The sequence below is a fragment of the Bos grunniens genome, chromosome X (assembly GCF_055505025.1).
Source record: "Bos grunniens cultivar Pamir isolate PY7600 chromosome X, Bosgru_T2T1.0, whole genome shotgun sequence".
Classification (NCBI taxonomy): domain Eukaryota; kingdom Metazoa; phylum Chordata; class Mammalia; order Artiodactyla; family Bovidae; genus Bos; species Bos grunniens.
The window spans coordinates 60,529,396-60,553,156 of record NC_141194.1 but is presented as its reverse complement, the minus strand read 5'-3'; the positions used below and the strand labels follow the sequence as shown (position 1 = coordinate 60,553,156).

The following is a 23,761-nucleotide window of genomic DNA, read 5'->3' as shown; positions in this document are numbered from 1 at the left end:
AACCTTTACATAATTGTATTAGTTTTGCCAAATATCAAAATGAATCCGCCACAGGTATACATGTGTTCCCCATCCCGAACCCTCCTCCCTCCTCCCTCCCCATACCATCCCTCTGGGCCGTCCCAGTGCACCAGCCCCAAGCATCCAGCATCGTGCATCGAACCTGGACTGGCAACTCGTTTCCTACATGATATTTTACATGTTTCATTGCCATTCTCCCAAATCTTCCCACCCTCTCCCTCTCCCACAGAGTCCATAAGACTGTTCTATACATCAGTGTCTCTTTTGCTGTCTCGTACACCGGGTTATTGTTACCATCTTTCTAAATTCCATATATATGCATTAGTATACTGTATTTATGTTTTTCCTTCTGGCTTACTTCACTCTGTATAATAGGCTCCAGTTTCATCCACCTCATTATATTTTTGAGATTAGTTGTTTGTCAGTTGCTTCATTTGCTATTATTTTTTCCCATTCTGAAGGCTGTCTTTTCACCTTGCTTGTAGTTTCCTTTGTTGTGCAAAAGCTTTTAATTTTAATTAGGTCCCATTTGCTTATTTTTGCTTTTATTTCCAGTATTCTGGGAGGTGGTTCATAAAGGATCCTGCTGTGATTTATGTCGGAGAGTGCTTTGCGTATGTTCGCCTCTAGGAGTTTTATAGTTTCTGGTCTTATGTTTAGATCTTTAATCCATTTTGAGTTTATTTTTGTATATGGTGTTAGAAAGTGCTCAAGTCATTCTTTTACAAGTGGTTGACCAGTTTTCCCAGCACCACTTGTTAAAGAGATTGTCTTTTCTCCATTATATATTCTTGCCTCCTTTGTCAAAGATAAGGTGTCCATATGTGCATGGATTTATCTCTGGGCTTTCTATTTTGTTCCATTGATCTCTATTTGTGCCAGTACCATACTGTCTTGATGACTGTGGCTTTGTAGTACTTTCAGCAATTATATGTCAATAAAATGGACAACGTGGAAGAAATGGACAAATTCTTAGAAAAGTACAACTTTCCAAAACTGAACCAGAAAGAAATAGAAAATCTTAACAGACGCATCACAAGCACGGAAATTGAAACTGTAATCAGAAAACTTCCAGCAAACAAAAGCCCACGTCCAGATAGATTCACAGCTGAATTCTACCAAAAATTTAGAGAAGAGCTAACACCTATCCTACTCAAACTCTTCCAGAAAATTGCAGAGGAAGGTAAACTTCCAATCTCATTCCATGAGGCCACCATCACTCTAATACCAAAACCTGACACAGATGCCACTAAAAAAGAAAACTACAGGCCAATATCACTGATAAACATAGATGCAAAAATCCTTAACAAAATTCTAGCAATCAGAATCCAACAACACATGAAAAAGATCATACACCGTGGCCAAGTGGGCTTTATCCCAGGAATGCAAGGATTCTTCAATATCCACAAATCAATCAATGTAACATTAACAAATTGAAAAATAAAAGCCATATGATTGTCTCAATAGATGCAGAGAAAGCCTTTGACAAAATTCAACATCCATTTATGATAAAAACTCTCCAGAAAGCAGGAATAGAAGGAACATACCTCAACATAATAAAAGCTATATATGAAAAACCTACAGCAAACATTGTCCTCAATGGTGAAAAATTGAAAGCATTTCCCCTAAAGTCAGGAACAAGACAAGGGTGCCCACTTTCACCACTGCTATTCAACATAGTTTTGGAAGTTTTGGCCACAGCAATCAGAGCAGAAAAAGAAATAAAAGGAATCCAAATTGGAAAAGAAGTAAAACTCTCACTGTTTGCAGATGACATGATCCTCTACATAGAAAACCCTAAAAACTCCACCAGAAAATTACTATAGCTAATCAATGAATATAGTAAAGTTGCAGGATGTAAAATCAACACACAGAAATCCCTTGCATTCCTATACACTAATAATGAGAAAACCGAAAGAGAAATTAAGGAAACAATTCCATTCACCATTGCAACGGAAAGAATAAAATACTTAGGAATATATCTACCTAAAGAAACTAAAGACCTATGTATAGAAAACTATAAAACACTGGTGAAAGAAATCAAAGAGGACACTAATAGATGGAGAAATATACCATGTTCGTGGATTGGAAGAATCAATATAGTGAAAATGAGTATACTACCCAAAGCAATCAATAGATTCAATGCAATCCCTATCAAGCTACCAACGGTATTTTTCACAGAGCTAGAACAATTAATTTCACAATTTGTATGGAAATACAAAAAACCTCGAATAGCCAAAGCAGTCTTGAGAAAGAAGAATGGAACTGGAGGAATCAACCTGCCTGACTTCTCTCCATTTTTAAAGTAGGTTGTTCAGGGTTTTTTGTTGTTGAGATACATGAGTTCTTTAAATGTTTTGGACATTAACCCCTTATAAGCTATATGATTCAAAAGTATTTTCTCTCACTCAGTAGATTGTCTTTTCTTTTTTGTGGAAGGTTTCCTTTGCTCTGCAGAAGTTTGATATAGTCCTATTTAGTTTGATATAATCCTGTTTGCTTATTTTTATTTTGCTTCCCTTGCCTGAGGAAAATATTTAAAAAGATATTGCTAAGATCAATGTCAAAGTGTGTAGTGCATATGTTTTCTTCTAGGAGGGCAATGGTTTCAGGCATTACATTCAAGTCTTTATTTTGAGATGATTTTTTTGTATGTTGTGAGATAGTGGTCTAGTTTGTTTCTTTCTTTTTTTGTGGCTGTGCAGTTTTCCTAGTACCATTTATTGAAGAAAATATCTTTGTCCATTCTAAGATCTTTAATCCTTTGTCATAAATTAATTTTCCGTATATTTGTGGGTTTATTTCACCGTTCTGAATTGTGTTTTATTGATATATGTGTCTGTTTTTCTATCAACACCATGCTGTTTGATTACAAGAATTTTATAATATAGATTAAAATCAGGGATTATAATACCTACGGCTTTGTTCTTTTTTTTCTCAAAATTGCTTTGACTTTTTGGCTTCTTTTATGGTTCCATATATTTTAGAATTGTTTGTTCTATTTCTATTAAAGCTGTCATTGGGATTTTGATAAGCATTGCCCTAAACCAGTAGATTGCTTTTGGTAGTATGAGCATTTTATTATTTTTTGATTCATTTATTTTATTTTTTTTTAATTTTTTTTCTATTTTTTAATATAAACTTATATATTTTAATTGGAGGCTAATTACTTTACAATATTGTATTGGTTTTGCCATACATCGACATGAATCTGCCATGGGTGAACTCGTATTTTTTGATTTATTTTTTTAAACTTTTATTTTGAATTGAAGTATAGATGGTTAGCAACGTTATGATCATTTCAAGTGAACAACAAAGGGACTCAGCCATACATATACATGTATCCATTCTCCCCCAAATTCCTCTCCCATCCAGGCTGCCACAGCATTGATAAGAGTTCCATGTGCTATACAGTTGGTTCTTGTTGGTTATCCACTTTAAATATAGCAGAGTGTACATGTCCATCACAAAGTTCTTCCCACCCCTCACAAGCAACCATAAATTCATTCTCTCAGTCTATGAGTCTCTTTCTATGTTGTAAGTAAATTCATCTGTATCATTTCTTTTTAGAATCCACATATAATGGATGTCATATCATGTTTCTCCTTCTCTATCTGACTTACTTCACTCAGTATGACTATCTCTAGATCCATTCATGTTGCTGCAAATGGCACTATTTCATTCTTCTTAATGGCTGAGTAATATTCCATTGAATATATGTACCACATCTTTATCCCTTTCCCTATGGGTGAACATGTAGGTTGCTTTCATGTTTTGGCTATTGTAAACAGTGCTACAATGTTAGGGTGCATGTATCCTTTTGGATCATGTTTTTCTCTGGATATATGCCCAGGAGTTGGATTGCAGGGTTATATGGTAGCTCAAATTTTTAGGTTTTTAAAGAACCTCCATACCATTCTCCATAGTGGCTTTTCCAACTTACATTCACGCCAACAGTGCCCGAGGGTTCCCATCTCTCCACACCCTCTCTAGCATTTATTGTTTGTGGATTTTTTGATGACAGCCATTCTGGCTGGTGTGAGGTGATAATTCACTATAGTTTTGATTTGCGTTACTCTAATAAATAGCAATGTTGAACATCTTTTGGTGTGCCTCTTGACTATTTGTATGTCTTCTGTGGAGAAATGTCTACTTAGGTCTTCTACCCATTTGTTGATTGGGTTGTTTGTTTTGATGCTGATAAGTGTCATGAGCTGTTTATAAATGTTGGAGTCTAATCCCTTGTCAGTCACATAATTTACAAATATTTTCTCCCAACCTGTGGATTGTCTTTTCATTTTTTATTGTTTCCATCACTATGCAAAATCTTTTGAGTTTAAGTAGATCCCATTTATTTATTTTTGTTTTAATTTCCATTATTCTGGGAGTTGGATTAAAAAAAGATATTGCTGCAATTTACATCAGAGAGTGTTCTGCCTATGTTTTCCCTTGGGAGTTTTATAGTGTTTGGTTTCACATTTAGATCTTTAATACATTTTGAGCCTTCTTTGTTTATGGTGTTAAAGAATGATCTAATTTCATTTTTGCATGTAACTTTCCAGTTTTCCCAGCACGATTTGTTGAAGAGAGTTTCTTTCAATCATTGTGTAGTCGTGCTTCCTTTGTCATAAATTAATTAACCATAGGTGCAAGGGTTTATTTCTGGGCTTTCTATCCTGTTCCTTGGACTATATTTCTATTTTGTGCCAGTACCATACTATTTTGATAACAGTAACTTTATAGTATAGTCTTAAGTCAGGGACCTATTCCTCCAGCTCTTTCTCAAGATTGCTTTGGCTATTCAGGGTCTTTTGTGTCTACATAAATATCTTGAGATTTTCTATTCTAGCTCTCTGAAAAAATGTCATTGTTAATTTGATAAGAATTGTGTTGAGTCCAATCCATGAGCATGGAATATCTTTCCGTCTGTGTGTGTCTTCTTCATTTTCTTTCATCAGCATCTTATAGTTTTGGGAGTACAGGTCTTTTTACTCCTTAGGTAGATTTATTCCTAGTTATTTTGATCTTTTTGGTGTGATGGTAAATGGAATTGTTTCTTGAATTTCTCTTTCTGATCTTTCCTTGTTAGTGTATAGAAATGCAAAAGATTTCTGTTGTTAATTTTGTAACCTGCATCTTTATCAAATTCATTGATTAGCTCCAGTAGTTTTCTGGTGTCATCTTTAGGGTATTCTATTTATAGTATCATGTCATCTGCAAAGAGTGGTGATTTAACTTCTTTTCCAATTGAATTCCCTTTACTTTCTTTCTTCATCTGATTTCTCTGACTTCCAAAACTGTTGAATAAAAGTGGTGAGAGTGGACTTCCTTATCTTGGCCCTGATTTAGAGGAAATGCCTGCAGCTTTTCACCAATAAGTAAGATGCTACTGCTGCTAAGTCGCTTCAGTCATGTCCGACTCTGTGCGACCCCATGGACTGCAGCCTACCAGGCTCCTCTGTCCATGGAATTTTCCAGGCAAGAGTACTGGAGTAGGGTGCCATTGCCTTTTCCAATACACCCTACTATATATAAAATAATAATCAACAAGGACCTCCTGTATAGTACAGGGAACTCTACTCAATATTCTGTAATAATATATATGGCAAAAGAATCTGATAAAGATTGATGTTAGCTGTAGGTTTGTCATATATAGCCTTTATTATGTTGAGGTATGTTCTTTCTGTGCCAACTTTCTGCCAAGATTTTTATCATAAATGGGTGCTGTAATTTGTCAAAAGCTTTTCCTGCATTTATTGAGTTGATCATATGTTTTTTATTCTTCAGTTTGTTGATGTGGTTTATCACATTGATTGATTTGCAGATATTGAAAACTCTGCATCCCTGGGATGAATCCCACTTGATCATTTTGTATGTTCTTTTTAATGTATTGTTGAATTCAGATTGCTAGTATTGCTAGTTTAGGATTTTTGCATCTATGTTTATCAGTGATGCATGTGTGCACGCTAAGTTGCTTCAGTTGTGTCCAACTGTTTTTGATCCTATGGACATAGCCCACCAGTCTCCTCTGTCCATGGGATTCCCCAGGCAAGAATGCTGGAAGATTGCCATGCCCTCCTTCCAGGGATCTTCCTGACCCAGGGATCAAACCCACGTCTCTTAGGTCTACTGCATTGGCAGGTGGGTTCTTTTCCACTAGTGCTATCAGTGATATTGGCCTGTAATTTTATTTTTTTTGGTATATGTTTTCCTGATTTTGATATCAGGGTTACGATGGCCTCATAGACTGAATTTGGAAGTTTCCTATCTTCTGCATTTTTTTTTTTTTTTTGGAAAAAGTTTGAGAAGGATAGGTTTTAACCCTTCTCTACATGTTTGATATAATTCACCTGATGTGAAGCCCTTAGGTCCTGGACTTTTGTTTTTTGAGAGTTTTTCAATCATAGTTTCAATTTCAGTACTTTTGATTCATCTGTCCATATTTTTTATTTCCTCTTGGTTCAATCTTGGGAGACTGTACCTTTCTAAAAATTTGTCCATTTATTCAAGGTTGTCCATTTTATAGGCATACAGTTTCTCATAGTAGTCTCTTATGATCCTTGGTATTTCTGTGGATCAATTATAACTTCTCCATTTTCATTTCAAATTTTGTTGATTTGAGTCCTCTCCCTTGTTTCTTGAGTCTGGCCAAAAGTTTATCAATTTTGTTTATCTTTTCAAGGAACAAGATTTTAGTTTCATTGATCTTTCCAGTTGTTTTCTTTGTCTCTACTTCATTTATTTCTGCTCTGATCTTTATGATTTCTTTCCTTCTATTAACTTTAGGGTTTTTTTGTTCTTTTTTCTCTGGTTGTTTTAAGTGTAAAGTTAGGTTGTTTGAGATTTTTCTTATTTCTTGAGGTAAGATTTTATAAATTTCCTTCTTAGAACTGCTTTTGCTGCACCCCGTAGGTTTTGGACTGTTGCACTTTCATTTTCATTTGTCTCTAGGTATTTTTAATTTCCTCTTTGATTCCTTCAGTGACCCATTTGTTGTTTAGTAACATATTGTTTAACTGCCATGTGTTTGTGTTTTTATGATTTTTCCTTGCAGTTTATTTCTAATCTAACGTTGTGATCTATAAAGATTCTTGAAATCATTTCAATTTTTTTTAAATTTTCCAAGGCTCATCTTTGTTTATTTTCATTTTATTGCATTTTGTTTATCAATGAAAATAGTTCTTTGATGGAATCTTTAGAATTTTCTTTAGATAAAACAAAACAATGTGGTAGTTTTACTTTTCCCTTTCCAATTTAGATGCATCTTATTTATTTTTCTTGCCTAATTGCTCTGGCTAAGACTTCCAGTTTTATGTTTAATAAGAGTGATGAGAGTGGGCATCCTTGTCTTACTCCTTTTCTTGAAGGGATAGCTTTTGGTTTTTCACCATTGAGTATGATGTTAGCTACACATATATAATATGCAGTCTGTAACCTTCACTATGTTGAAGTACTTCCTTCTATACCCATTTTGTTGAAAATTTTTATAATTTGTGTGTATTGAATCTTGTCAAATACTTTTTCTGCCTCTATTGAGATATTTTTTTATTTTTCATTTTGTTCAGTTCAGTTCAGTTGCTCAGCCATGTCCGACTCTTGGCGACCCCATGAATTACTCAAACTCATGTCCATCAAGTCATGTTAATGTGCTGTAAACATTGATTGATTTGCACATAATGAACTATCCTTGCATCCCTGGAGTAAATCTCACTTGATCATGATGTTTGATATTTTTAATGTATTGTATTTGATTTGCTAATATTTTGAGATTTTTTACATCCATGTTTACCAGGAATAATGGCCTATAACTGTGTGTGTGTGTGCGTGTGTTGTCCTTGTTTGGTTTTGGTATCAGGATAATGTTTGCCTTGTGAAATAAGTTAGGAAGTGTTCTCTCCTCTTTAATTTTTTAGAAAAACTTGAGGAAAATACATATTACATCACCTTTGAATGTTTGGTATAAACCACCTGGGAAGCTGTCTGGTCATGGACTTTTGATTATTAGAGGTTTTGTTTACTGCTTTAATCTCTGTATTAGTAATCAGTCTATTCAGATTTTTCTATTTCTTCATGACTTAGTTTTGGAAGATTGAGATTCAAAGAATTTGTCCATTTCTTCTAGGTTGGGCAATTTGTTGACATATATTTTTGGCTGCTCATATCATTGTCTTACAATTATTTGTATTTCTGTGGTATCTGTTATTTCTGTTCTTTCATTTCTAATTTTATTTATCAGAGACTTTTACTTTTCTCCTTTTTTCTTAGTGTCTAGCTAAAGGTTTATTAATATTTCTTTTCATCATTTCAAAGAATCAGCTCTTAGTTTCTTTGACCTTTTCTATTACCTTTTTGGTCTCTGTTTCAATTTACTTTCACTCTGATCTTTATTATTTCTTTTCTTGTACTGACTTTGGGCTTCATTTCCCCCCCCCCCTTTTTTTTTCTAGTTCATTTATGTGTAAGGTTAGATAGTTTCTTTGAGGTTTATTATTTTTGTTTTTAAAAGGTTCTTTGTTTATTATTTATGTTTGGTTGTGCTCAGTCTTCATTGCTGTGTGGACTTTAGTTGAAGCAAGAGGGGGCTACTCTCTAGTTGCAGTGTACAGGCTTCTCATTTCAGTGGCTTCTCTTGTTGCTGACATGGGCTCTAGGGCATTCAAGCTTCAGTAGTTGCAGCACTTGAGCTCAGTAGTTGCGGTTCCTGGGCTTTAGAGAACAGGTGCAATAGTTGTGATGAATGGGCTTAGTTGCTCTGTGGCATGTGGGATCTTCCTAGACCAGAGATCAAACCTGTGTCCCTGCGTGGAGGCAGATTCTTTACCACTAAACCACAAGGGAAACCCTAAATTTTATATATTGGGGTAGCCTCTATTGCTATAAACTTCTCTCTAGTACCACTTTTGCTGCATCTAATATATTTAAGTATGCCATGTTTTCACTTTTACTTGTCTTTAGGTAATTTTCAATGTCTACTTTAATTTATTTGTTATCTCAATAGTTGTTCAGTAGTATGTTGTTCATTCTCCACATATTTATAATTCTTAAATATTCTTATAGTTGATTACTAGTTTCATTCCATGATTAGAAAAGGTGCCTGATATGATTTCAATTTTCTTAAATTTATTGAGACTTATTTTTTGTCCCAACATATAGTCTTTCCTTGAGAATGTTCCATGTGCACTTGAGAGGAACATATATTCTGCTACATTTAGATGGAATGTTGTGTATGAACCTATTAAGTCTATCTGCTCTACTGTTTCATTTAAGACTTCTGTTTCCTTGTTAACTTTCTGTATGGATGATCTATTAATTGATGTAAGTGAGGAGTTAAAGTCCCCTACAATTACTGTGTTGCTATCAATTTCTCACTTTTTTGTTGTTGTTCAGTCACTAAGTCATGTCCAACCTTTTGTGACAATATGGACTGCAGCACGCCAGCCTTCTCTGTCCTTCACTATTTCCTGGAGTTTGCTCAAACTCATGTCCATTGAGTCAGTGATACCATTCAACCAGTTACCTCTTTCAATTTAAGCCTGAATTTTACAATAAGGAGCTCATGATCTGAGCCACAGTCAGCTCCAGGTCTTGTTTTTGCTGAGTGTATAGAGCCTCTCCATCTTCAGCTGCAAAGATATAATCAATCTGATTTATATATTGACCATCTGATGATGTCCATGTGTAGTGTCTTCTCTTGTGCTATTGGAAGAGGGTGTTTGCTGTGACTAGTGCGTTCTCTTGGCAAAACTCTGTTAGCCTTTGCCCTGCTTCATTTTGTACTCAAAAGCCAAACTTGCTTGTCACTCTAGGTATCTCTTGACGTCCTACTTTTGCATTCCAGTTCCCTCTGATGAAAAGGACATCTCTTTCTGGTATTAGTTCCAGAAGGTATTGAAGGTCTTAATAGAACTGTTCAACTTCAGCTTCTTCATCATTAGTGGTTGGGGCGTCGATTTGGATTATTGTGATGTTGACCACAAAGGATGAGATGGTTGGATGGCATCACTGACTCAATGGACATGAGTTTGAGCAAGCTCTGGGAGATGGTGAAGGGCAGGGAAGCCTGGAGTGCTGCAGTCCATGGGGTTACAAAGTTCAAAGACACCTGAGCAACTGAACAACAACAGCAACTGTGATGTTGAATGGTTTACCTTGGCAATGAACCAAGATCATTCTGTCATTTTTGACATTGCACCCATGAACTGCATTTCAGATTCTTTTGTTGACAATGAGGGCTACTCAAGTCCTAAGAAATCTATAAATGCTATGATTCTTTAGTTATGGTCATTTGATAGAGAATGGGGAGGGAGGGAACAAGTTGAGCTGGAGAGGCAGATCCAATTTATAGTAAAAGTCATGTTAAAGTCCAAGGTTAAACATAAATTACAAGGAAATACAATTTGGTATAAATACCACTAAGCTGAAAAGGCTTAGTGAAGCCTCAGGTGTGACTTAGGCTCCAGAGTCTCTGAGACGTGAATGTGAATCTTGGTCCTGCTTCATCCTAGTTGTGGGACCTTGGAGAAGTCACAGCCTCTCTGAGCCCAGTTTTCTAACTTGTAAAATGAAGATATTTATGTGTATAGGATTGCAATAATGATGAAATGAGATACCTATATAGTTAGCACATAAGGAGTATTCAGTTTAAGGTAGCATTTATTTTGATTTTACAGGCATCCAGTTACTAACTACATGATCTTAATGAGGTAAACTTCACTTCTCTGAGCCAGTTTTCTCAACTGTAAGTGAAGACAATGCCTATATTGCAAGCAAGATTTTTTTTTTGGTGTTTGAGTAAGATTAGGTATACAGAACTTCTGGTAATATAATAGAAGTTTGAAAATGATAGTGCTGCTGCTACTGCTGCTAAGTCGCTTCAGTCGTGTCCAACTCTGTGCAACCCCAGAGATGGCAGCCCACCAGGCTCCCCCGTCCCAGGGATTCTCCAGGCAAGAACACTGGAGTGAGTTGCCATTTCCTTCTTCAATTCATGAAAGTGAAAAGTTAAAGTGAAGTCACTCAGTCGTGGCCGACTCTTAGCGACCCCATGGACTGCAGCCTACCAGGCTCCTCCATCCATGGGATTTTCCAGGCAAGACTACTGGAGTGGGGTGCTATTGCCTTCTCCGGGTGCTACTGATTGGGTAACAGCCTTTTAGGAAGTGGCAGGCATGGAAGATGGTAGATGTTTATTCTTCTATATTCTAGAGCTGATGAGAAGCCTCAAGCTCTAAATGTTGAGGTTATAAAAGAGCTCAGAGCCATTTTTTCCACCCTCAGCCTCTCTCTGACCATGCCAAACACTCAGAAATAGGAGGACCATTGATAAGGGGAAGGGGCAAGGAAGGCTTCTTAGCCATCTTCCTCAAAGTCCAGCCTTTTGACAATCCTACCCCAGGGAACTCTCCCTTAACCCATTTCTTTTGGCACCCAAGTTTGACCCTTTAGTGTGGATGCTGAGTTACAATATCCATGCTTATTTTCCATGAGTATGACTCATTCTTCAACTCAGTTTTAAGCCTCTGGATGGCAAAGTCTATGTCAAATCATTTGTTTGCATCTCTTGTGACAGCATAAGGCTGGGCAAAAAAAAAAAAAAAACCCTCAAGAAACACTCAATAAATTGAATACCTTTCAGTTTATATTTTAGAATAACCCTCATATTTCGGTATATCATGTTTGTGTGTATCACAGATGGCACAAATGGGGACTTGAAAATGGAAAGCTTTTCCTGTTGTCCTTCTAATGGAGTGAGCTACATTTTTCTTTTCTCAATGAATATTAAATAACATCTAAATGCAAAGCAATGTACTTGGGCCCTTGCTGACTACAGAGAGGGATCTCACCTAGATCTAGCTCTCAGGTTGCTCCATCTTAATCAGGGAGGTAAAACCAACAAAACAAAGAGCCCTGAATCAAAGTACAAGGTGATTGGTGCTGTAAGAGTGAGAGAAAGGAATTTGCAGCATATTAGGCTTCCAAAAGATATGAAACTTAAGTTGAATCTTGATGGATGATGCAAATTGCGGTATATAATAAGGAATAGAGGGCATCTGAGAAAGAGATTATTAATTGTAGGATGTGTACGTGGAACAAGAAGTAATACGATTTGTGTAGACTATAGGATATGTGAAGAGGAATGGTGGAAAGGTAGACCAGAATGATCAGTTGAATTGAGACCGAAGAAGGTAATAAATTCCAGGTTTAAAAATGTTTGTGCTTATACTGCAGATAACAGGGAGCTGTGAAATCTAAATCTAACTATTATCTATCTAGCTATCTGGAGATTTTTTTTCAAACTAGTTAGGTACATGATCAGAACAGTCTTTTAGAGTAGCATATGAAGGTCAGCAGGGAAAGATATAGGCCTATAGACTTATATCATGGACCCATTGATCTGGAAAGCAGTCCAAGTCCACATTGTAAAGGTAGGGAAATGATCCATTCAAGGTCACACAGCAAGTTAGTTTTAGTATTAATACTGAAATCTAGGTCTCTTGACTCCTGGGTATTGTTACTCTTCCCTATCTAACTCAGTTTGACTTGTGGCTTTGCTGTGACATTAGAGGTAAGAGAGAACAACATTGGGGTCTTTCAACCAAGAAAGCCCTTTGCTACTACTTTGAAGTTCGACTTATAATGAAACATCCATTTGTAGCTCCCAATAAAGAACCTTACAGCTGAACTGGTGAATCCGCCTGCAATGCAGGACACCATGGTTCAATTCCTGGGTGGGGGATATCCCCTGGAGAAGGGATAGGCTACTCACTCCAGTATTCTCAGGCTTCCCTGGTGGCTCAGATGGTAAAGAATCCACCTGCAATGTGGGACACCTGGCTTTGATCCCAGAATTGGGAAGATCCCCTGGAGAAGGGAGTGGCTACTCACTCCCTTATTCTGGCCTGGAGAATTCCATGGACAGAGGATCCTGGCAGGCTACAGTACATGGGGTCACAAAGAGTCGGACATGACTTAGTGACTTTCACTTTCATAAAGAGCCTAGGAAGATGCAACTCTAATGACATTTGTTTTACAAGGCCTTAGGTTGATGTCTATTTGGATGTGCCTGAAACTGGTAAATGAATAGGTTTCATGTTTCAGGGAGTGTCATCCAGTTCTCTCATCAAAGGAAATGATAGCCTTAGGGTGGACACAGCTTCAGGTAGAAATGTTTTCTGGCTCTGACTGAAGTGTATGCTTCCTATCCAGTACTCACTCCAGCAACCAGTAGAAATGGAACAGTGTTGTCAATTCTTTTAATCTGATCTGCAGGTGAGCAAGCACCATCATGTGGCTAGAGGTTCTCAACTATGGCTATACATAGCGTCACTTGGGGAACTTTTAGAAAATATCCATACCCAGGTCCTACCCTAATCAATTAAACTGGGATCTCTGGCTATTCGGTCCCCAGTATTATATAATTTCAATGTTCTCTATGTTTAGCCAGGGTTGAAAATCACTGGTACTTGTGACTACTTGGGCTTTGGAAAGTAGATAGACCAGGATCTATTGCCAATTAACTATGAGGTTGCTTCTCATCTCTCTGTTTCCTCAGCTGTAGTACAGGTATAATACTTTTTATCTTTCAGGGTTATGGCTAGTGTTAAATGAGAGTATGTGCATAAAGCACTGACTATAGTATCATAGTATCTAGAACAGAGCAGGTGTTCAATTAAAATGGTAGCTAAATTTTTATCACTTATTTTATTATCATTATCATTATTGTTATCATTTATAACTTTTTCCTTTTTAATTTATTTTTTATTGAAGGATAATTGCTTTACAGAATTTTGTTGTTTTCTATCAAACCTCAGCATGAATCAGCCATAGGTATACATATACCCCTCCCATTTGAACCTTCCTCCTATCTCCCTCCCCATCCCACCCCTGTAGATTGATACAGAGCCCCTGTTTGAGTCTCCTGAGCCATACAGCAAATTCCCGTTGGATATCTATTTTACATATGGTAATGTAAGTTTCCATGTTACTCTTTCCATACATCTCACCCTCTCCTCCCCTCTCCCCATGTCCATAGTCTATTCTCTATGTCTGTTTCTCCACTGCTGCCCTGCAAATAAATTCTTCAGTACCATTTTTCTAGATTCCATATATGTGCATTAAAATATGATATTTATCTTTCTCTTTCTGACTCACTTCATTTTTACTACTACTAACAACAACACAGCAAACACTGGGAAGAACAGTGGATGCAGAAATAGGAGTTATAAGTCTTAGTCCTCTCTCTACCACTTACTTAATTATGTGATCGTGGATGAGTGAGTTCACCTTTCCAAACCTTAGTTTACTTCTCTGTAAAATGGAAAAGATAAGACCCATCTGCTATTCTTTCCTCACAAGCTTATTGTGAACATCAATAGTTATCTGGAAGAGTACTTTGAATGGTATAACATTTTAGAAAACTTAGATTATTATTATTATTTTGGTCATTATTTAGCTACAATTCTGTGTACATGACCTGGTGCTAAGGGGAATGATGTGTCCAGAAATGTAAGATACAGCCTAGATGGGGAGACAGAATTTCTCTGTGTGTGACTGAATAGTACTTGGCTCATATCACCATTAGAGCACAAATCATACTGTATTATCATTATCATTTTTTTTCATATCTGTCTCCCTCACAAGAATGACTAGCTAGAGGAATGAAAAAACCCTACAGAGCAATATATGTATTTTATGAGCATTTACATGGATGGAAATTACCTATGCCAGGTGGAGTGTTCAGAGGATTGAGATTTGAGCTGAGTGTTTAGGGGTGGTTTCAGTACAGATTGGGCTTCCCAGGTGGCTCAGGGGGTAAAGCATCTGCCTGCAATGCGGGACACCCAGGTTTGATACCTGGATCAGGAAGATCCCCTGGAGAAGGAAATGGCAACCCACTCCAGTATTCTTGCCTGGAGAATCCCATGGACGGAGGAGCCTAGTAGGCTACAGTCCACGGGGTCGCAAAGAGTCAGACATGACTAAGCAACTTCACTTTCTTTCTTTTCTTTTTCTTTCAATACAGATCAAACATGAAAACAGGGGTATATATCAGACAAGAAGCAGGGCAGAGTCTAACACTTACTTATCCCAGCTGTCACCTAGGTACTCTCTATCAGCCATCTAATTTAGTTCTTAAAACTACCTCGTGAGGAGGGGTTATTATACCCATTTCTCAGCTGAATACCTTGATAGTCAAAGAGTTGAAATAACTGTCCAGGGTCTCACAGCTTAAAAGTAGCAGAACAAGGCCTAAAAGCCAGATCTGCCCAACTCAAGACTCTGTACTTTCTACACTGTACCATACTGTCTCATCTAAAAGTAAGAACCAAGGGATTGCTTTGATAGGGCCAGTGAGGAGACTGGTTTAACAAAAGTAGAGCTGGAGTTAAAGTCCAGTGTTAGTGCCTGGGATAATAATTTGGGACCAACTCATAGAGGGCCTTGAATTTTTGCTAGGGAGTTTGAACTTTATCCTGTACGTTTTATAGCCACTGAGAAAATCTAGAAAAGCAATTTTCAAATACTTAAGGATTATGGATTAAAGTTGATTTTTTTACATTTACCTTAAAAAGTTTTGTAGAAGAAAAAATGATTATCAAGGTTTACTGACAAAAACTGAGTGAATATCAAAATCTGATAACACTCTTGCATAGTTACACATGTGTCTATTTCCGGATGGGGTTCATCAGGCCATGAATATTTCTGTGGCCTTTTCTTCAGTTAATATTATTTTATATGAATACCTTTTTCACCTAGCCTAAATCTTTGTTATTTCATGCATAATATGTATTGGTTAAATGCCTGTAAGAATTTAATTATTTCCTTTGTGCTTGAGTCTGACTTTGTGCTACTAAGAAACATGTTTTTGTGCTGATTGCTTATTTTTTCCTCTTGGGTTAATTTCTTTGGTCTGTTCTTCAAAGTGGATCAACTGGATCAATGAGCATGAACTGTCTCATATATATTATTTTGCATTTCATCCACATTGTTCCACAATTCTTGATGTCAGGCTATCTAGATAGAGTAAGCCCACTGTATAGTGCTACGAGCAATGTGTGCATGCATCTGTTCCAATATACTCCTGCCAGAACTGTTTTATTAAAAAAATTATGTGTATTTATTTTGTGCTGAGTCACATGGAGACTAGAGACATAGAGGTAGAAAGTTCAGTTAGGAGACTGCTACAATAGTCAAGGTTTAAGTGAAAAGAACCTGATTTTTTGGTGATGATGACTATAACAAATTCATCATCAGATATTGACCAAGCACCTGCTATGTGTCAGTCATAATACTAAACATGTTAGTGAAAAGTGAAAGTGAAGTCGTTCAGTCATGTCCGACTCTTTGCGACCCCATGGACTGTAGCCTATCAGGCTCCTCCGTCCATGGGATTTTCCAGGCAAGAGTGCTGGAGTGGATTACCATTTCCTTCTCCAGGGGATCTTCCTGACCCAGGGATCGAACCCGGGTCTCCCGCATTGCAGGCAGACACTTTACCATCTGAGCCAGTACCTAAGTAAATTCTCCTAATGCCTCTGTAAGATAATGTATTATTGGTCTTAATTATATAGTTGAAGAAACTGAGACTGAGCAAATTGATATCCTCAGTTCAGTTCAGTTCAGTTGCTCAGTCATGTCCAACTCTTTGTGACCCCATGTACTGCAGCATACCAGGCTTCCCTGTCTATCACTGACTCCTGGAGCTTACTCAAACTCATGTCCATCCATTCAGTGATCAGATATTGACTAAGCACATGCTATGTGTTTTATTGGTCTTTATATAGTTGAAGAAACTGAGACTGAGCAAATTGATGCCCTAGGTGACACAAATATGAAGTTTCAGAGCTGGAGTTCAAACATAGACTAGACTATCTGAAGGGATAGCTGCTAGAATAATTTTTTAATCCAGAATTGTTAGTAACCAAAAAGAAATGGGGACCAAGAAAGGTGGCCAATATCACTGCAATATCGGGTACCTCCTGAGGAGTAGTGTTCCATTTGGCTAACTGTCCAAATTTTTGTTGTTCTCTCTTCCAGGAGACTCTGACAGTTTCAGCAAAGTGCGGCCTCCAGGAGAAAAGCCAACCATCATCAGACCCCCAGTGAGGCCTCCAGACCCTCCCTGCCGGGCAACTACTACCCAGAAACCAGAACCAAAGCCAGATGTTATGGCTGGCAATGCAGGGGAAATCCCATCATCTGTGTAAGTAGGGCTGTTTTTCAACCTTGACCTAAAGCCCACCTTAGATCACTAAGAATGCTTTTAAGATTACCATTATGGTTGTAAAGGGTGTACAATGCACAACCCTGGGGCATCATTCACTTCATAGTGAAGGGAACTGTCATAGACCAGCCCTATTCAGAGTTTTCTACTCAAAGCTTAAGGCTGGGAGAGTTTTCCTAAGAGCTTTCCTAAGCTGAAGTGTTTAAAACTTAATGCCTGATAGGAGACCCATTTTTCTTAGTTGCCCTGATCTCTGTAGGGTAATAAGATTACCTACTGCTTTCATGCTTCCTTGGCCTGGAAATTTTTTATCTTATTATTACTACTTGTTTTAAAGTAATTTAATGAACAGATTTGTTCATTTTACTTGTACTTTAAGGCTTTTTTAAAAAAAGAGAAAGTATGATTTTAAAAATTTTCCTAAATGACTCTCATTCTCCATAGAGCATCTTACAGGGTAAGAACAGAACGAATATCCAGCAGGCCTTCCTGAGGCTGGCTTGCAAGCCAAGATACCAGGGATAGAGCAGCTAAGATGGGGCCACAGCACCCCTTAGGGACCTGCCTTGCTTGGCCACAAAACTAGCCTGGCTGGCCTCTCTGTAGCCAGTGCCTGGGACCACTCTCAGTATCCTGCTTCCTGGTTTTCCTTTTTCTTGTGTTTATTGTCTCATAATTGTAAAATTGAGGAAGTAAGAAAATAAAAGCCTCTACCGCTTGGACTGATTAGCTAAGTGTATTTACATAATGCCAAAAACTATACTCTGAAACCAAGAACTTGTTTCACTTATTTCTCCCAAGACTAGCCTGAATGCATATCATACTTAGAACATTCTGAACCAAGGGGAAGCAGAGGGTATCAGCCATAGCCTTGGGAGTGCCTATGGTGTCTGAGCCATTTCACATTCTGATATATAGATTTTCCCTCAGACCCAGATCCTTTGTAAGCTAAGGCAGAACGTGGCATTGGTGGCCTGTCTGGTTCATATTTTATTCTCCTTTCCATTGGCCATTGGTTCTCACACATATTTCAGAGCAGTTGATGGGACTTGGTTGACTTCTGTTTGCAGAGTGGCTTCCAGGACCAGATTCTTTGAAACAGCTTCCCGGAAAACAGGAAGGTAAGAGATGCAGGTGACATAACTGAAACCAAATCACTTTTTAACAAATGCATCATGAGTGTGTCATTTACTCTCTTAACATTCCCCTTTTCTGTTTCCTGTAGCTCTGTCTCTGTCTGACTGTGTTTGTTCCTTTCTCTCCCCCAACACTGTCTTTCTGTCTCCCCAGTCTTAACTTGTGTTTCTGCCTTTTCCCTATACCTGTGTGTCTCTCTGCCTTTGTCACTCTTACCTATTTGTTTCTTTTACACTATTTCTTTCTCCGTCTCTGTAATTCTCAGTCTCTTTATCTCTCTTTGTGTTTTTTCTACTTATGTCTCTGTTTCTTTGTCTCTCAGTTTCCCTATCTCTTTGACTCTTTTTTTCTCTCTCTCTCCATGTCTCTCTTTCTTTGTCTGTCTCTATATTTGTTGTCTCTGCCTCTCTGACTCTGTTTTTCAATCTCTCTCTCTCTCTCTCTCTCTCTCTCACACACACACACACACACACACACAGTACTCACATGCCAAGTGGTATTGCAAAAATATTATGCTCATTGTAGGTCTTTTTTTTTTGTTAGTTTGCTTATTTAGATCCTATTTTATTCTAAAAGGACAACAGATAGAAATATATAGAGTGCAACATTCTAACAAAAACAGCCTTAGAATGAGCATAGTCCTGATTCCAGAGGTAAGCATTAGACTTAGGTGGTTGTTTTCAAACTGGCTGCACATATAAATCACCTGGAAAATTTTGAGGGAAAAGAAAATGAACACAGATTCCTACCTTGCACTCTAGACTCATTTAAACAGAATCTCCAGGAGTAGGACCTGGGAATCTAGGTTTTTACATTTCTTTCCTTTCTTCCTTCCAATTAATTTGTTTTTAAAATTCTTCAAGTGCTGGTATAAACTTTTCAAGGCCTATCATTTGGGACCCGTTAGATTGGAACACCTGGAGAAATGATTGCTTATCCTTCAGGGACTCTTCTGTGAGTTCACTTAGTGTTGCTTATCAGAGAGATCAAAATTGTGTTTCCTGGTTGGTAATAGGAGTGTAACTCTTCTGGGTGTTCAATTAAAAGCAGAGTAATATGCTTTTGCCAGCACTGGAGCTGGGATAGGTTAGACATCATTTAGTTAAAATTGTGGGCCCTGACTCACCAGGACATGATTCTGAATAGCAGGCCACTCAAATTCTGTTTGGCAGTCAGCCACATGGAACTCTAGTCTAGACCATATTCTCCTTAGACAATAATTTACCATTTATTCTACCATAACAGATGAAAGCAAGGTCAAAGCCTTAGATTTCTTTTACTAATATAATGAAGATAAAGTTTTTACCTAGAATATTTTTTGAAGCAGGCTTAATCAGATAGCCTTGAGGGGAAAAAAAGAAAAACAGAAAGAGACACCTTAATATTCTTAAAGCATCTGCCTATAAGCAGGACTATTTACTACTTCTGGGTAGTCCTTCCTCCCTCCCTAGGATAAGCCATACGATAAATAAATACCAGGAAAATAGAATAAAACATCTTGAGTTAACAGAATGAAGTGCGCATATCTAAAGGAAAGCTTTTTAGAGGTGGTGGTATCTGAGATGGAACTTGAAAGGTGGGTAGAATACACTGAAAATGAGAACGATTGCTCTGTAGCCTTGAACAGGGAACCAAGGCATTGAGCTGTACATGTACTAGGCATGAACAAAGTCCAGTAGAATCTTTAAGGCAGTTTGATTTCTAATAGGGAAACTATAGCCAAACTGGTGTTGAAAATGTGGAAAGATTGGTAACCATTGCCTAGGCTTTGTCATAGTGCTCAGAGAAATCTTGGACCAACTGCAACATAGGGTACTATGGCCAAAGCAGGCACTTCAAGATGGAGGATGACCCTACCAGTCCTATAGTCAGGCCTCTGGAACCTAAATTTAATCCTCTTCCTTATCCCCAGATTCTATCTTGGCAGGAGTGTGTGTAAGACCAAGCTGGGTACACCAGTCCTCCAATATGTCATGAGTCACCTGCCTAGGTACCTACAGAGTCCTCCCACTCAGCATCCACATGACAAAAGCACCCCTTCCGTCTAGACCCACTTTTTAAAATTAATTTATTTATTTTAATTGTAGGCTAATTACTTTATAATATTGTGGTGGGTTTTGCCATAAACTGACATGAATCAGTCACGGGTGTACATATGTCCCCCCCATGCTGAACTCCCTCCCTTCTCTCTCCCCATCCCACCCTGGTGCACTGCACCACCAGCTTTGAGCGCCCTGTTTCATGCATTGAACTTGGACTGGTCATCTATTGCACATATGGTAATATACATGTTTCAACACTATTCTCTCAGATCATCTCACCCTTGCCTTCTCCCACAGAGTCCAAAAGTCTGTTCTTTATATCTGTGCCTCTCTTGCTGTCTCGCATATAGGGCCATCATTACCATCTTTCTAAATTCCATATATATATATATGTGTGTGTTAATATACTGTATTGGTGTTTTTCTTTCTGACCCCAGTTTTGTAACCACCATTTTCATCAGTGCATCTACATGCTGGCTGCTGGTCAAAATTCTTAGACTAGCCACAGTCAGTCTCATCTCATCACTAATGAAAATGATAATCTATTTAACCTTTGCTGTGCCCCTTTTTGCCTCCAATTTGTACACCTGACTATATGTAACCTGATATTTGAATGACCTCACTTTTCATTTATCTCTCTTATACAACAATTTAAAAATTAAAAACTCAAAAGAGAAAGGAGGGGAAAATATTTCAGTAAGACAGAACCACTTATGCAACGCAAGGTCACAAAGTGCTTAGTGTTCCACTTTGGCTGGAATGTTGGGGTGAGGGGAAGGAAGCTCAGCTGGAAGTGAGACCAGGAAGATGGATTGGGGCCAGATTGTAAAGGCCTTATATACCATACCAAGGAGTTCAGTCTTTATTCTCTAGTCATTATGAAGAGCTTAAAAGCTTAAAAAATGACAATGCATATTCTAATCTGCATGAATTATTTTGAAATACACACACTTTCTGTTGGTAAAGAGGAAGATAGGAGAGTAAAACCTGAAGGCAGTGAGACCAATTAGGAGGCTAATCATCCTAGCAAGAGTTGATGAGGTCCTGATATATGGCATTGTTAGCAGGAATAGAATGAAAGGATAGATTCGAGGTAGACTCAGTAAGACCTTGGAGAAGGCAATGGCACCCCACTCCAGCACTCTTGCCTGGAAAATCCCATGGACGGAGGAGCCTGGTGGGCCGCAGTTCATGGGGTCGCTAAGAGTCAGACAAGACTAAGCAACTTCACTTTCACTTTTCAGTTTCATGCACTGGAGAAGGAAATGGCAACCCACTCCAGTGTTGCCTGGAGAATCCTAGGGACAGGGAAGCCTGGTGGGCTGCCGTCTATGGGGTTGCACAGAGTCAGACACGACTGAAGCGGCTTAGCAGCAGCAGCAGTAAGACCTTAATGACTTTTCAAATATGGAACATTGGAGAAGGATGAAGAGAGAAAAAGTCTAACTTGGACAGCTGGGTAGATGGTAGCAATAGTAAATCATGGTGGAACAGGTTTTGTGGAAAACTTTCTCTGATCAGTTTTGGACACAGTGTGTATTAAGATTCTGTGTGACATCCAGATAGTAATGACCAATGGGTAACTACAACTTAGACTAGTAATTGGTACTGGACCTACATACATTTAGGGGTAGAATTATTGAGTACCGACACTGTACAAATTTATTCACATATATTACAATATGAATAGTAGCCTTTGGGGGTGAAGGTGGGGTCTCAGTGCTTGATGGGGATTGAAATCATGAATGGGAATAAGATCACTCAGGGAGTAGGTATAAATAGACTTAAGAGAGAGGAGAAAAACAATGTTGAGAACATAGCCCTGGGACCAGCTGTTGTCTGGGATTTTCTGCCCACATTATATGGACTTTAATTATCCAGGGTTTTCTCTTTCCTCCAACCATCTCTAGACAAGGTGACCCTAGGGCTGATCTAAAGACATCAAGATCCAGGCAAAGCTTGTCTGGTCTCTGAGGCAAAGGAAGATTCATGTTCCATACAAGGCATTTGCCTTTCCTCTCTGCCCTTCTCTCATTGGAGATAATCATAGAATGTAGTCTTTGGTCTTAGGCCAGTTTCTCTGGTCTCCCCTAGCCTCCCATTGTATGACACTCAAAGGATTGTGGTAGCACCTGAAAGGTGTTTTTGTGTCTGGGACACTGGGCTCTCTAAATCTGCTAGAGAGGTAGCCTAACCTATAACCATGGAGTGAGATGTTTTGAAATATCTGGATGGAATCACTTCCTAATTTTTCAAATGGCCGGATTGGCACGGCCTTAGAAGGGTTACCCACCCACTTGTTTTGCCTTTCCAGTTCTGATTTCTAGAGTCTTAGTGAAATGTCTTTCATCCTTTACCCGCAGTTCTCAAGGCAGACTTCCTGGAGATGAGAGTTGAGGCCTCAGGTATGTAGTATCCTCTTCTGATTACAAAACCTTGTTACACATATGCCTTCTTTATGAGATCTGAGTTTTTGAGACCTGGAATGCCATATAGGTCCAGAGGGTGGGAATTAACCTCCGTGACTCAGTTTACTGCTTTGTAATTACATGATCCTTATACTTACTGTCTTTTTATACTGAGGTTCTCTATGTTGTTAAGTTTACTTTCTCTTTCTTTCTCTCTCAGCCAAACTACAGTATAATTATATGAATTGCCTTTGAATCAAGGTCATTAGAAATCCTAGATTGTGACATTTGGGGCAATTACATTTCCTTTCCTGGGCCTCAATTTCCTAATATGTAAAATGAAATGTTTGGAACCTTTTAATTCTGACATCCTTTGGGTCTGTAAGAATATCAGTAAACTCTCATTTGATATTTTGGTAGGTCCAAAGAGTCTACCTTAGTATTTGTAGAAGGATTTCATTCCTTCAGCCCAAATCACTATTTCATACTCCTTGAATCTTCATCCTTAGTTCTTTATATATGTCAAATGCAAAGTGCTTTCACATCCATTAACTCATTTAGTCCATATCAAATGTCAAAAATAAGGAAGATAATATGTACTTTCACTAAACATATAAAGAAACTGAGGTTCAGAGGGGATACGTAACTTACTAAGATCACCAGAGCCATGGAGATCATGGAAATTTCTTTCTCTGCCTAGTTCTGATTGACAGTCAGATTGTTGGCATGATATAAACCAATACATGCATAAACAAGATCCAGGTATCTGGAGCAGAGCTTTCCACGTACTCCTCAGCCTTCCTTTTCTTCCTATCACTGCCAGTCCTCAGAGGTCTGTGGGTAGATAAGCTTTTTCTTATCAGCTCTCATAAAGGTAAAGTCCCAGTAAAAGGAAATCTGGAGTTATTGTAGGGCCATAAAGGCAGTGA

General features: G+C 38.1%; 1 protein-coding gene across 7 annotated transcripts in view; it reads left to right on the top strand.

Moving 5' to 3' along the window:
* OPHN1 (oligophrenin 1) overlaps positions 1 to 23,761 on the top strand; it is a 726,794-nt gene that overhangs the window by 601,624 nt on the left and 101,409 nt on the right. For 4 of the 7 annotated variants that reach the window (XM_086388461.1, XM_086388460.1, XM_086388456.1 and 1 more), the window contains 2 exons: positions 17,059 to 17,224; positions 18,316 to 18,366. In XM_086388461.1, the coding sequence (XP_086244587.1) occupies positions 17,059 to 17,224; positions 18,316 to 18,366 (217 nt within the window). Of the gene's footprint in view, positions 1 to 17,058; positions 17,225 to 18,315; positions 18,367 to 22,787; positions 22,830 to 23,761 lie in introns of all 7 variants that reach the window. The other 3 variants (XM_086388458.1, XM_086388462.1, XM_086388457.1) reach the window with 1 other exon arrangement.